General features: G+C 42.2%; 1 protein-coding gene across 4 annotated transcripts in view; it reads left to right on the top strand.

The window, feature by feature from the left end:
• The window catches only part of syt7a (synaptotagmin VIIa), a 135,066-nt gene extending 119,693 nt beyond the window's left edge, over positions 1 to 15,373 (top strand). For 3 of the 4 annotated variants that reach the window (XM_088996364.1, XM_088996365.1, XM_088996363.1), the window contains one exon: positions 361 to 15,372. In XM_088996364.1, coding sequence (XP_088852490.1) covers positions 361 to 465 — 105 coding nt within the window. In that variant the 3' untranslated portion in view covers positions 466 to 15,372. Of the gene's footprint in view, positions 1 to 360 lie in introns of all 4 variants that reach the window. The other variant, XM_088996361.1, reaches the window with a different exon arrangement.
• Positions 15,374 to 15,726: the final 353 nt, after the last annotated feature.

The following is a 15,726-nucleotide window of genomic DNA, read 5'->3' as shown; positions in this document are numbered from 1 at the left end:
CAATGCAGTGTATTTCTTTCATTGCAATACAATAGCACATTTATTATACATAGAATAAGGTATGTTGTGTGTAGTTTTTTCGGCTTATTTAGTTGAAAAGTATATTTTATGGAAACCCGGGAACGGATTATTCCCATTTTAATGGTTTCCTATGGGATTTTTTTTTTTTTTGGAGATACACACTTTTCGCCTTACACACTCTGTCTGGGAACCAATTAAGTTCGTAAGTTGAGGTCTCACTGTATTGTATTGTATTGTATCTTCCTTCATCTTGCTACCTTGACGCTATATCGTAAAATGTCTTCCACGAGGTGTTAGAAGCTACAATTGAAGTATCTCTTCTTACCTGCTTCCTGTTAGATTTACCTGTCATGGAAGAGCGGTCCAGCCGAGGTGAAGCACTGGAAAGACATGCTGGCCCGACCGCGAACCAACGTGGCTCAGTGGCACGCTCTCAAGGCCTGATGGCAGCGCCCACTTTCCTCCATGGGCCTTCCTTTCCCCCTCACTTCCCTCCCACCACCCCAGTCCCGTTTCCTTATGCACAAGACTAACTTGCTGCCAGGCCGCGAAACACGGGTACAATTAGCCATCTGCTCTCTTAAAACCTTTAAACTCTTTCTCTCGTCCTCTCCGGCTCCTTCTTGTCCCTCCACGTCTATTTCGTCCACCTCTTTTCTCTTTTTTTTTTTTTTTTTTTTGGACTGCCCGCATCTCCTTCTGCGCTTTGTCAATGGAGGCCAAACGTTTTTTGTTTTTGCCACCTCAGCTCTGAACTGCACTGCAGCCTCTGACCCACTGAAGGTGCCAGTCCCGTGGGATGACAGAGAATCTTAAAGGACAACCGACGCCTTCGGACAACATGTGTCCATAATTTGTAAACTCACTTCAAATGACTTCTACTGAGTGTATTTTACAAAGATTCCACCGCATATAGCCATATTTTACGTTTTAAGACTCGCGCTGAATATTCAGCTGAGTTGATGACGATGCCTGACGTGACGTCACGTCTGGAACGCCCCTGACAGAAAAAGCGACACACAATGCATTTTGGGTGCTTTGTTTGGTCTGAAAACTTCATGTTGATGGCATAATTAGAAGGAAAAAACATAAATAACGTGTTGGTGAATCATTGTGAAAACTACTATTTGATTGTAGTTGACCCAAATTCCCTGCAGACAAATCAGCCCATTTCCAACAGAGCTTGGGCGCCATCTTGTGCATTTTATGGGACGCTACATTGGAGTGCTAACGATTCGAATTTTAGATGCTATAAAACATTTTTCTGATGTCAGTTAGGAAACAAATAAATGGTGTCGGTTGTCCTTTAAGTGATACATAATACCGTGTCGAATAATTCCAGGAACACAAGACTATCCATGATGTACTGTATGTACATAAACATGAATAGATTAAGCGGAATAGATGCCCCCCTGAAAAAAAAACCCTTCATTTGTCTCCAATGTCCTTACATTATGTGCCTCCCTCCTCTTACTTACACTTAGTGTGGTTTAATATTTGACTTGAGCCGTAAAAAGCAATCAATCTCCATTTTTTGGGGGGGCGGGGGTGAAACCAGCTGAGTTCCAGATGGTATTGTTGATACTTGTGTCTCTCTCTCTCTTCTTTTCTCCACTTATTCCCTCATTTCCTCTTTATTGTTCCCTTTTTCTTATCCCCTGGCACGATATTAGTGGCCCCCATCCCAACGACCCCCTCCACCCCCCTTTGACAAACACCACCCTCCCTTTTGTCGTCTGTGTGCTGTGGGTGATGTGTTGTAGCTCCAAACAACAACAAAAAAATAGTTTAGAAGATATACTGTACATGTACTGAACTTTCCAAAGCTGGGAAAGCGGGCACACGATAAAAAAAACGCATACGATGGATCACTCCTGATTTTTTTTTTTTTGTCAGACCGAGACACGGAGAGAGAAAAAAGAAGACGTGGAGGATTAAAAAAAAACACTATTCCCACTATCCCAGACGCTACAATGATGTCATTTTTCACAGCGAAACCCGTTTGAAATTCTTCTGGCGACAAAAGGCAACGTTTGTGCTGTTTTGTGTGCATGCCTTCCAATGTGCGCTGCTCACTTCAATATGTGGATTGAATTCTTTGTGCTCTTCTTGTTTTGCCCCGGTTGTGCTTTAAGATCTCAGAGAGTCGCACCATCTTCCTAACATGGTGGCATCCGTGTGTGTGGGTGTGTTCGTGTGGGTGTGTGTATTTAATTTTTTTTTTCTTGGGCAACACAACTCTGTTGTCACAGTAGAAGTCTTCTCTTTTCTCTTTCTTCTTACTGCCATGATTCCCCCCCTCATCCTCTACTGACCTCTCTTCTGAAGAAGGGCGCGGGAAAATTCTTATCTGCACTTTTTCAAAATTAATAATAATAATAATAATCACAATCTTGAGGTTGAGGATGGTTTTGATGTCCATTGTGGAGTGTACAAAAGGCGAAAATTGGGGAGAGGCCGCCTCTGCGCTGTTGCTTGAGGGTGTTGAGGTGAGGAAAGAGGACGCCAGAGGAAGGATGAAGGGCTCTCATCCGCCTCTTTGTGCGCCCGCTCGTTATTTCGGAGCGCGTTTTCTGTCAACGGTCCGCCGTGGTGAGAAAAAGAGAAATTCGCGCTGGCTTTGATTGTCGTCAGGACTTTTGCCGAGCCGCCATTGTGATGACACAAAGTGTCAAAAAGCACCATACAACGGGGGGGGTGACATTTCTTGATGTTTGCAATGCTGTAATCAGTTAGGGCCGGAGTGGATTCGGGCTTTGTTCGTGACACCCCCTCAACACCATCCCTACCCGAAAAAGACAGCCGTGAATTTTGTTTCACACTCCGTGGGTGTGATTTTTTTTTTTTTTTTTTTTTTTTTTGAAGATTGTCTGATCTGTGACTGAAAAAGAAGATAATCTTGTCCCCTGGGTGCTTGAAACCCAGCGCAGGGTTTCAGTGGTTGCCTGCCTTGTTAGCGAATAGTCAACTCAAATTCCCTCACGGTAAACAAAACAGATGTATATGGACAGTGTGGAGATGTGTAGACCACATGTGTCAAAGTCAAGGCCCGGGGGCCAAATCTGGCCCACCACATCATTTTATTCGGCCCGTGAAAGCAAACCAAACTTGTGAAATTCCATGATGCTTGCTATAGTCTGAACCAAAATATAAAATTGGCCCATGGAAACCACAATAACAGTCATTATTTTTGACTTGATTTGAAAACTATTTACTGTATTTTCCGGTGTATAAAGCACACCGGAGTATAAGGCGCCTCCCCAATGAATGGTGTATTTTCAAACTTTTTCCATATGTAAGGCGCAATGAAGTATAAGGCGCACCTTCAATGAATGAAAAATGTTTTCCAAATATAATATATAAATATATAAAAGTTTTCCATATATAAGGCACAGCTCATTATAAGGCGCTACTGTAGAAACGGGTTAACACTACTTCTTCTACAGGGGGAAATGGAGTTGGTGAGTGCTCATAGTAGTTGCGAGACCTGTTGTGGCTCAATATTACTGAACGTATAAGGCGCAGGATCATCTTCAAGGCTTTTGGGTGCGTCTTATACACTGCAAAATACATACACTGATAAGATATTGGGCTATTCATTTGATCCTTGGAGGCTACTTGGTGGATGAAAAATGGAGAAAAAAATCTAGATCACTGGTGTCAAAGTCTGGGGCCAAATCGATCATTTTATTCAGTCCGCGAAAGCAAATCAAATGTGTGAAATTCCACGATTCTTGCTAAAGTCCGAACCAAAATGTCAAAGTGTCATATTTAATCAACAATAACAGTCAATATTATTGACTTCAAATTGGAAAACTAGTTATTCATTCAATTGTTGTGCGCTCTACATGTAATGTGTGGAGAAGATGAAACATTTTAATGGCTTTCCCATATTCACAATGCCCCAATGAGAGGAAACCGTACTACAATGTGGCCTGCAAAGGTTTCTATTGTAGTAAATATATTTTTAGGCCAATTTTAAAAACTGGTGACTCATTTTTGTGTTCATCTGTTTCTCATTAATTCATTCACTGCCAAATGATGTGCAAAGATGTGTCCACTCCAGTGCCAGGGTTTTGTAATTTTCACTCAAATGGCAGGTTTTAGGACTACACAAACATTCAACGGTAAGAAACCGTAGGCTCTCTTCTTTCATCAGAGAAAAAGAATTAATTCCTAAATTATAGGTTCTGGAGTTATTTGAGCTTGAAATGAGGGTGGCTGTCCAAAATACAATGCAACACAAACATATTGGTTTATATAGCACTTTAACAACAGCTCAAGCTGGACCAAAGCGCTAACATGGAAAAAAGGAAATGGCGCTCCCTCGTGGAAGTGAAAAACATTGCCATAGGTCTGGCCAGCACTTTAGCAAGCCCAGCAAGAAAAAAACAAAACCTGATCCAATTCGGGAATGGCGCTATACGTCATATTTTAATTACCGAATAAATTCGGGAATGGCAGTGAATGAGTTAAAAAAAAAAAGCAGACATGCGCCCATCAATCTGCTGTGTGAAAACAGCGCTAGGTCCAAAAGTAACAAAGTCATTGATGGGTTAATTATCCCAGTCAGGAACGGGGTGGTCATTGAGAATTTTTGCAAAAATATGCAAATATGTCCCATCATGGCCGCCAGCAGCCATGACGTCCAAGTTCGCAAGGCCGTCCCGCAGCACAAGCGAAAAACTTTGTTTGCCGATATGTCAGGGCCATCAGATAATCTTCCATTTTAAGCCTTATCTCCACAAGATTAGACATCTCGTTTGGCTCGGAACGCCACCGGCCTGTTTGTGTGTCCATTCCTTGGACAGACGGGAGCACAGTTTGCCCAAGCAACACTTGCCAGGAAAGAACAAAAAAGATAAGAGAGATGTTGGAAATAGCTATGATGGAGGAAAATAATCACCATGCCGTCTCTTTCCGAAAGTGAATGCGCAAGTGATGTACTTCCACGGCTTGTTCTTTTTCGTCATGATAACACGGTACTACCCCAGGAGAGATAAATCACCGCTCTCCACCCAGTAATCTGCCAAAAGATGTGGCGTGATTCTTCATTCTACATTTTTCTGCCAGTGCAGGCTGAAGGGAAGCAAAATAGCTTGCTACGTGGCACATTGAAAACTCACGGCACACCACAGAGTGCTTTTATTTCCCTTTTTTGCATATTTGTGCTATCACTGTATATCACCTTTGTTTGAACTGGAATATCCCTTGGGCACAGATCGTGCGTGATCACTGTGAAATTGTCCATAATTGCAATCTCGTTGTAAAACCACGTGGATAATCATGCTCAAGGTTGCAAAGTGAAATGTGTAAACGCGCTTGCCATGATGATTCAAAAGTAGCATCACTGTTTCAATTTGCCAAAAGCCCTTAAACGAGCACCATTAGAACAAAAATGATGTCAAACAATAGAAAAGAGAAATTCATTTTCAAATTCTTACATAAGCGCCACCTGTCGCATGCCTCTCAGACATGAGAATTGCAATCTTCGAAAACGTGTACAGTGTGTAGCACACGAAAGCACATGACGCGAGCCTCCCGCCAATTTCTAAGGCGTGAGCAAAATGATATCACAAACAATTTTGGAATATTCCCTCGAGGAATGGAGTTTAAGTGCTTGACATTGTTCGCCACGTGAATTTTTACGTACTCCCCGTTCAACATAAACCCTTTCAGGGACGGCGGTTACAACAGTGGGCAGCTTACCATGTGATCAGGTTATGTCAGTTGTGTCAAAATATTTCCTCTCGGCGGCCATTATTACCTCATTCACTGCCAGACGAGCAAAAATGTGTCCACTCCAGTGCCAGGGTTTTTGTCATTTTCACTGAAATTCCAGGACCCACAGAATATGCAGTTTTAGGATTATATATGAGCATCGTCATCTTGATTAAGTTCGAGTTTCATGTTCTGTTGCCACAAGGGGACATAAGCCAGTGTCTAATTGTGCCGGTCCCACACCCAGATAAATCAGAAAAATACAGAGGGTTGTGTCAGGGCCAAAACAAACATGGGAATCATACCTCTGAAGATGGAGGACTCTGATTCGCTGTTGCGACCCCCTGAAGGGAAAAGCCAAAAGGAAAAGAAGAAGGACTACATAAACATTCAATGCAGCGTTAAGAAACCTGAGACACTCTTCTTTCATCAGAAAAAAGAGTTAATTCCCAAGTTGTATGCGTCTGGAGTTACATGAGCTCTATATGGGGGAGGCTGTACAAAAGGCAAATGCTGCATCCTCATGGAAGGGAAAAATCATCGCCAAAGGTCTGACCAGCACTTTATCGGCACCTCCCCCCCCCCAGAAAAAAAATCAAAACTCAAACAAATTTGGGAATGTCACTTCACGTCATGCTTTTCAATTCCTGAATACTGTCACGGTTTGCAAGGTGGTGATAGCAGTCGTGGATCCCAAAAAGCAGGCAGGAGGGAGCAGCAGGTTGTATTTGAGAAATTGTATTAAAATAAAGTAGACAGGAACAAAACCTAAAACGTTAAAATCATTTGAACAGAAAAATACAAAGTATCAAAAGAAAAACCAAGAGTAAAAGTCTGCCAAGATGAAACAAATACATGCACAGCATACAATGCATACACAATGGACACAATTGCATTCAATGACCCGACACCGAATGGTCGTGCCGGGAGTCCTTTTAACTGTCACTGATTGGGAACAACCAGCACCTGCGAAGCAGCAGACAGGGCTGACAGCGCTACCCGTTGGTCGCCAATCCGAACGTGGCAGTCCGCCACTGATCGGGACGACCAGCACTTGTGCAGGTGCGGGCGGGGCCGACAGCGCCACCTGTTGGTCGACAACCAGATCATGACAAATCTTTGCGCGAATGGAAGTGAATGAGTTAATGTGGGGAAGCCTTTTGAATATTTCAGCCCATCCACATATTAAATATGGAGCGCACAACAAATGAATGAAAGACTAGTTTTCAAATTGGAAGTAAAAAGTAATGACTGTTATTGTGTTTATCATGGGACATTTAGAAATTTTGATTAAGACTTTTGCAAGCATCATGAAATTTCACACGTTTGATTTGCTTTCGTAGGCCGAATGAAATTATGTATGCCAGATTTCGCGAGTGACGAGCCAATTATGTGATTAGCCAATCATTGTTTGTGACAAGAAGGCGATGGAACTCCTTTTGGGTTGCCAGCTCAGAATCTGATTGGTTAAAGCAACTGTTTGATCGACACATTTGATGTGACAGGGTCTGCAGAACTGATTGTGAAGGCGCCCAGATAGATTTCTGACCCTGGTAACAACTGATGGCTGAAATGTGATTGGTTAAATGTTTAAATACAAACACACACACACACATCTGGAAGCACCATAACAGGGGATAAGTACAGTAAAGTCTCGTTATATCGATATTCAAGGGAGTCCGAAAAAATATCGATATAACCGGGACTATCGATATATCCGACCCTGTTTGCATGTAATTTTCTCCGTGCGTGCATAGAAATAGTATCGATATAACCGGGACTATCGATATATCCGATATCGATATAACGAGACTTTACTGTATTAAAAGGAAGCTGAAAGACAATTTGGAATTATTTAATAAAAATTCATAGACAAAATATAATTCACATTTGTCTGTGATTCAGATATTTTTAGACCACCAGAGAAGGCCTTGCAGGCCATGACGGCTCACCACTGTTGAATTAACGTTTCGCTGCGCTGACCGTGTATTGGTTGAAATGAGGCTGTTGTCATCTCATCGAGGTGGGATACCGATTTGCTGAATCACAGCGTCATCGCCCGATCAGCCAATTGTTGTCGTTAGCAAGTTCATGCGCAGGCAGACTCGGCCTCTTCAATCAAACTCGCCTTTCGACTTGTTTGAAGTATTTGTTTGGAAAAAAAGGGTCACTTCTCCCAATCAGGGTTCAAAGGAAGCGTGATTTTAATTATAACTAAAATGAGATTTTTTTGTTTTCTTTTGGTTCAGTGTGCGCTTTGGTATTTATTTTCCAGACGTGATATGAAAATCCTTCTGTTTTTGAAAACTTTATGTAAATAATATCATTGCTGGGAAAAATGAACATTTGTGGTACGGCGAGTTTTACTTTGTCAATTGAAATCGATGAAGGAAAACACATCCATGCGAACAACGGTGATATTGACGCTCGCTTATTATGACCGCCCGTCTTGAATAAGAGCTTTGGATGTCTGTCGTATTTTTGTGGGGGGAGGGGGGGGTCATGCACTTGGAGGAGGAAAAAGGGAAAAAGTGCTACCCTTTGCATCCCAAGCCCACTGAAGCAATACTGCCAAGCAGCTTTACTCCTGGAAATAGAATGCTTGGACTCATCAATGCACTTTGATGCGTATATATTTTATGAGAAGCATCAAAAAGTGGTCACTCTGCCCCCGCCCCCACTCCCCCCCCCCCCCCCGCCCTTTGACAACGCCTTTGGCTGTCTTACGATGGATGGGCTTTGAGATTTACTGTAACGCCATTGTGTTCAACAGAATTGACCTCACTCTCACACGAATCATGCCAGACCAAATTTGGAAGCGGGATTTGTGTAGTGAGAGACCAAAAGTGGGTGAGCGCCTGGTCCTTAGGACGATTTGAACATTTTCGCATACGCCTCCCTACTACGCACATCACAAAAGGGACTTGTATCCTTGCTTGGTGAAATTTAGCGAGACAAATCCCTGGATTATGGGTACCTGTCAACACAATCAACATGATATTTGAGTGTGCCAGGGTTTTTGTCATTGTCACTCGAAATCCAGAACCTACAAAATATTGAGTATTAGGACTACATAAACATTCAATGCAGCATTAGAAACCGTAGGCTCTCTTCTTTCATCAGAAAAAGTGTTATTTCCTAAATTATATGGATATGGAGTTATATGAGATTGAAATGAGGGTGGCTGTCCAAAATACTATGCAATATATACTAATTGGTTTATATTGCGCTTTAAAGGACAACCGACGTCACTTTTTTGTTTCCTAACTGACATCAGAAAAACGTTTTATAGCATCTAAAATACCCAAAACACGCAGTATGATATTTTTATTCAAATGCAAAACACCAATAAAAATGACTTAAAGTGTCCAAAATCTGCAGAAAAATGGAGCTGCGAATTGGGCATTTTCAGAAAGTCCCACCCCCAGTTCGTGACGTCAAACCAAGACGTCTTGCATTGCTGGAGAATCAAAACAATGCCTTCAGATTCGGAGAATATGCCTTCTTGTTACACATCCAGTTATGAATATGATTCAAATAGTTCTGAAGAGGAAAGCATACATGTTTGCAATCGATGAAATAATTTATTCTGTGCCATTTTGAGGCAACATTGGGGGGAAATGTCTCACGCAAAAAAGAGGCAGAAAATGGCCACCAAGCTCCTGTCAGGAATGAATCAGCCCGTTTCCACAGGCTGATAAATTCCTTACATGGAGCTTGGACGCCCTCTTCTGGCTCTTTCTGGTGCAACACAAGTTTTCAGACCAAACAAGCATTGTCGTGATGGAAGGACTGCTACAATGTGTCCTTTTTTTTTCGGTCGGGGCGTTCCTTCAGTGACGTCATGTACGGACTCGTCACCAACTCAAAAACAAGACTTCCGGAATATTCAGCCCGAGTCTTGAACTGTAAAATATAGTTATATGCGGTGGAATCTTTGTAATGAGTTAATACAGATGCAGGTTCACATTTCATATTTCAGACTCGTCTGAGCACAAACGTACTTAGAGTTACTGCAGTAGCCTGCTAATGCACTTCCATCTCCATTTGTAATGTCATCCCAGAGTGGGCGTCCAAGGGTTTTTTCTGTGTGGGGGTGGGGAGCAGATGTGACACATTTATTGGTGCTCTAAAAATAATCATTTACTCCAGATCAAACCCCTCTCGGAGATTTTTTGAGATTTTTGCTGTCTCTCACTTTGCTGGTTGAAATAATTTTGAGTAAGTTGGATTCACAGCCATCATGTGAGATCCGGTGGGGAATTAGAGGAGGGAGGAGAGTCATTTGTCACATTCCCGATGAAAAACGTGACTTACCTGAGGCCTGTTTTGGGATGCTGCGGCTAGCACTTGTCATTCTTTGCCTCAACAGAGTGCTCAAGTTTAACTACACACAATTGAGATGCGTACAATCTAATTCCATGTGTTTCACCTCTTGATTTCTGTATTTTTGCCAACTTTGTAAAAGTGTATAAGTATCCATAGGATATATGAACAAGACAGTACTGTATAGATTTTAGCTGCCTGGTAAGGTTCCTAGTATATACTTGGTAGACTAAAACAAGTGTCAAGGTGTTACTGACATTCGCGCAGTAACTCGCTGCCACTGGCACTTTTTTATAAGTTTTATTTCTGCTTTATTTTCATTTTTTTATTCTCTGCAGTGGGAACCAAAATGTGTTGTTCTTTATTTTGTCAAATGTGTTAGTTTGTTCTTCTTTTACTGTCCCCACCCTCCTTCCCCTCCTAGTTTACAAGACACAGCGAGGTTCTGGCAGCCAGGAGAGTGCAGTGGAACGCAGACTGAGACCCAGTGCATTAATGTGTGTGTGTGTGCGTGTGTGCGCGCGTGTGTGTTCTGTGTGTCTGTCCATGCTAGTCCTAGTGGTAGTGCTCTCTGTGCAAGCCTCCCCCCCTTCCTCCGCCTGCTCGGATGTGATTCGTGGTGTGTTCAGGTGCAAGATGAGCGTGTTGGCTGGAGCTGGCAGATGCCCCCCACCCACCTCCCTTGCCCCCAACACCCCTCAATTACTTCATTACAAAGCTTCATTTAAATCCTTCACCAAGTATAGATTTCCACTTCCTCCACCCGATTGTTCATTTAGTCTCCCATTCAGTAGGTAATGCACCACCTCCAGAGTCTAATTTACCACTAATCCTGGCTCTCACATCTATCTGGGATTCTGTGTCCATTAGCGACTCATATTCCTTACCTTATTCATTTTATTTTTTTCCCAGCAAGAACTCTGTGGACCAGAGAGTGATCAAGGAAGAAACAAAAACTAAGTAGAGCCTCCTCCCCAAGGCCAAACACTTAACTCATTCACTGCCAGACATGTTCAAAAATATGTCCACTCCAACGCCAGGGTTTTTGTCATTGTCATTGGAATTCCAGGACCCACAGAATATTGAGTTTTAAGACTACATAAGCATTCAATGCAGTGTAAGAAACCTTACGCTCTCTTCTTTCATGAGAAAAAAAGAGTTAATTCCTAAATGATTTTGCCCTGGAGTTATATGAGCTTGAAATGAGGGTGACTGTACAAAATACAATGCAATGCTGAAGCTGGAACAAAGCGCTAACATGGAAAAAAGGGAAATTCTGCTCACTTTTGAAAAGAAGAAAACATTGCCAGAGGCCATGGCCAGCGCTTTATCGGCACCCAAGCATGAAAAACCAAAGCCGAACAAATCTGAGAATGGCGCTCTACGTCATATTTTCAATTCCCAAATATATTTGGGAATGGCAGAGAATGAGTTAAAAGTGGTGAGGCCGCAAAAAACAAAACAACTTCTAAAATACAGGCAAAAGTGATTTACATTTATATAAAATGCTTCATCGACCTAGGAGAGAATGACTAGAACGCTGAATCTCCATTAACCTATCTACCATAGACACGTTAGGATGAAGTCCCTCTTAACCAATGGGATGCCAGGATGAAGCTCCGTCATAGCAAATGGCAGAGCAACTATAACTGTGTTGCGTTCAGGAAACTCGAAATGCGACGAGCTGGCCATCCTGGGTTTCTACCTTTCATATCTAGAAAATTCATTCATATAGTGCCAAACTCATGTGTCAAACTCATTTTTTGCCGCGGGCCATTTCCTCTTAGGGGCCATTATGAATTTGTGGTGAGCCACTAGAATGTTGAATCTCCTACACCAGGGGTCGGGAACCTTTTTGACTAAGAGAGCCATAAAAGTAAAATATTTAGAAATGTTTTTCAGTGAGAGCCACACGAACGCGCGCACATACAAACACTCGCGTGCGCGGCCACTTTTCAACAAAATATCAGAATGTATTATTTAAAATAACTTTGTGATAGTACTCACCGTTAACATGAGTGGTTTTCCGTTCCTCGTGATTGGTAAAAATCCAGGCAAACGATCGGAATGAAATTCAATTTGCCGGTCCAGAGGCGAAGTTACTGCTAGCTAGCCTGCACACGGCTCATAAGCTTCCACACTTGCTATCTGCAATATACTTCTCGCAGAAGTATGTTGACGTTAACGTTAACAAGGGGCTTGTTAAAATGTCACTGACATTCGACTGTTTCATCGATGGTATTGTTTCATTGCAAATTAGAATCTGAACATTTTCTCTCCTCTAATGCTCCGGTGCATTCACACTGAAGTGCACTAGTTGGGCTCATTTAAAGGGCCGTTTACCTGTTACAACATGACGGTCTCTATCATCCAATCAAAATGGCGCTTTTGGCCATTCTAGGTCAGTGTCATCCAATCAAAATTGCGCTTTCCACCAACTGCAGCCCCAACGGGAAATGAACGGCGAAAAAAACGACAATATGTATTTAGTTTTATCGGCGAGCCATATGCAATCATCAAAAGAGCCATATATGACTCGTGAGCCATAGGTTCCCGACCCCTGTCCTACACGTTGACTTCAAGATGGCAGCTCCTGTATTTTGTTTTCCTGCTTCTTCCTTTCCTTTCCTCTTCTTTCCATAAATTTGCTGCTGTAAAATATGCATTTCTCCACTGCGAGACTAATAAAGGCTAATCCAATCCAATATTACATAAAGAACGCACAACAAAGTAATGAAGAACTAGTTTTCAAATCTGAAGTCAAAAATAATTACGGTTACTGTGGTTTCTATGGGACACATTGAAATTTTAGTTCGGACTTTAGTAAGCTTCATGGCACTTGACATGCTTGATTTGCTTTCGCGGGCCGATTAAAATGATGTGGCGGGCCAGGTTTGGCCCCCTGACCTTGACTTTGACACCTGTGATCTAAAGGCAATATTTTCCAGTTTAGCCGTTTCAGATCTTTCATATGAAGTGAGTTCGTAAATTGAAGTGTACTGTAATATTTTATTTTTTTTAGCATACATACAGTATATTTCCTTTATTTTGTAACCACTCCTATGAACGACTTGGCCCGTTTGTCCATTTTTTAAGTATGACTCATCACCTGGTATAGGTACACTCTCATAAGCAGTCATTCTTTTCTTGGTCCCGCTATGGAGGTTTGGTGGGGTGTGGACGAAAGGCAACTGTCAGCACAGCCAACTCCCAATTCAAAAGCAGCCATAGATAAAAGCTCGAGCGCAGGATTTCTTGGCACTTGGTTTATAGCAAGAGACAGAGTGACCTTAAAGATAGATGGGACCCAAATGCTGGTGGGCTACTAGTTGTGGACCACAACTCCCCCTCCCTCGCACACGCTAAATTTATAACCAAGCGCTCTGACTTATTGCTTGTTGTGCTTCCGTTGACGTCTCGTCTCTGTGTTAGCTAGCGTAGCATCGGGTTCTTACTGGGCGGAGTCCGCAGACACCCTCGGCCTCTCGGTACCTGAATCGGTCATTTGTGTATGAGCAATGATTGGAACAATGTCGTATTAACGCTGAAGTTCACGTCACTCTGATGCTTCCTACCTGCCGACACGCTGACCCGCCTTGAGAAACAAAACTGGCGAGGAAGGCTATAAGGCGGAAGAGCCCAGCGAGGCAGCGGTGTGGTTGCTCGCTGTGTCCCATCGTGGACCGGGAGGCCAAATAGAGGGCGTCTGAAGGTCATGCCCAGTCGCGCTTTGGTTTTGCGTTCCATGTTTTTTTTCTTCAGCCTCTCCTGTTTTTTGGCCGAGCGGACTGTGATCTTAATGGTGGTCGTCGTTCTCCTCCCTTCTGTGTTTGAGTGTGTTGAATGGAGCCAAGGAGCTGAGCTCTTATTTTGTTCCATATTAAAGAATCATTTTTACGACATAATTCAACGCTTTCTGTCGTGATTGCTGACTCATTTTCTAAACTTGGGAGGACTAATGCTGGTTTTGTCACTGATGGATGAAGAATTCATGACATGTTGTGACCAGTTGGATTGCCACACATCAACCTACCCCAAAAATCTTTTGAAATGGAAGCCGGGGTATTTAATTAACTACGATCCAGCACATTTGCAGTGTTCTCTTACTTTCGGGATGTTGCATGTCAGATAACTCCGTCCACTTTGTTCGAGACCCGATTCCAGTAAAAGGAAAACAGTTTAACAGTCAGTTTAAGAATTTAATTTCCGTTTTCTTGGCTTTGGGTCATACATTAAATGTAATCAAGAGCGCATGCAGTATGTCTGTCCTCTGACTTTGAAATTCACGCCAAAACCTCATGTCGATATTGTCATTGTGTACTTTAATTGACTGATTAACTCTTGTTTTCAGTAACTCTTGATTTTGAAGCTCATTTAAGTCATTTACTGCCAGATATGTGCAAATACGTATGTGTCCAGTTCCAGGGTTTATGTCATTTTCACTCAAATTCCAGGACCCATAGAATATTGAGTTTTGGGACTACATAAACTTTCTTTCATCAGAAAAACAGTTAATTCCTAAATTATATGGGTCTGGAGTTATGTGACCTTGAAATGGGAGTGGCTGTACAAATGCTGCCCCTGTGGGAGGGAAAATATTGCCAGAGGTCTGACCAGAACTTTACTGGCACCCCCTCCCAGGAAAAACCAAAACCGAACAAATTTGGGAATGGCGCTCTACGTCATGCTTTTGAATTCCCAAATAAAATCGGGAATGACAGTGAATGAGTTAAAAATGGCGCTCTTGGTCAGATTTGACCATTTAATTTCCAATCAAGATTTCACGTTTCACCCGTTTGGCATAATTAGCTCATGCATTGTTTATAGCGTACAGTGCAATCTCTGCGGTGCATATTGAGCAAAGAGGTATTCACATTCCACTGCACCCTGCAACCGTTAAATATATTCCGTTTAATCTTGTTCTTGTCAGGTTCGTCAGAGTTTCGCAGTGTGTCGCGCACGTCAGAAATTGTGCTTGTTTTGACATGAAAATGTCTTATATAGCGACTGGGTTCCCCTCTGCGCTTCCTAATATGTCTTCTTGGCAGCCAGGATATGTCAGTAAGTAAAATAATGTTTCTATTGTACTTGATTGATTGTGCACACAGAAATTGTGTTATGTACTGTACAATTGTGACACTCAATTATTTGTTTTCAAAAGGAATGTGTGAACTGAGTTTTTTGTTTTTGTTTTTGCTTAACCATTTTGCATCGAAATTAACTCATTCACCGCCATTCCCGAATTTGTTCGGGTTTTGGTTTTTCTTGCATTGCCGATAAAGCGCTGGTCAGACCTGTGGCAATGTTTTTTCCCTCCCACGAGGGGCAGCATTTGCCATTTGTACAGACACCCCCATTTCAAGCTCAGATAATTCTAGACCCATATAATTTAGGAATGAACTATTTTTTTCTGATGAAATAAGATCATCTTAGGTTTCTTACGCTGAATTGAATGTTTATGTAGACCGATAACTCAATATTGTGTGGCTCCTGGAATTGGACTAAAAATGGCAAAAGCCCTGGCACTGGGGTGGACACATTTTTGCACATCATCTGGCAGTGAATGAATTAAAATTGCATTTTTATCCAATATAGACAACAAGCAGTTTAATATTTATTTTATCCAAAAATACAAGTGCAGTAGTCATATACAGTGAG

This window comes from Hippocampus bargibanti, linkage group LG05, assembly GCF_051943395.1.
Source record: "Hippocampus bargibanti isolate YZ-2025 linkage group LG05, ASM5194339v1, whole genome shotgun sequence".
NCBI classification, from domain to species: domain Eukaryota; kingdom Metazoa; phylum Chordata; class Actinopteri; order Syngnathiformes; family Syngnathidae; genus Hippocampus; species Hippocampus bargibanti.
The sequence above is the reverse complement of the archived record's forward strand: the minus strand, read 5'-3'. Positions and strand labels throughout refer to the sequence as shown.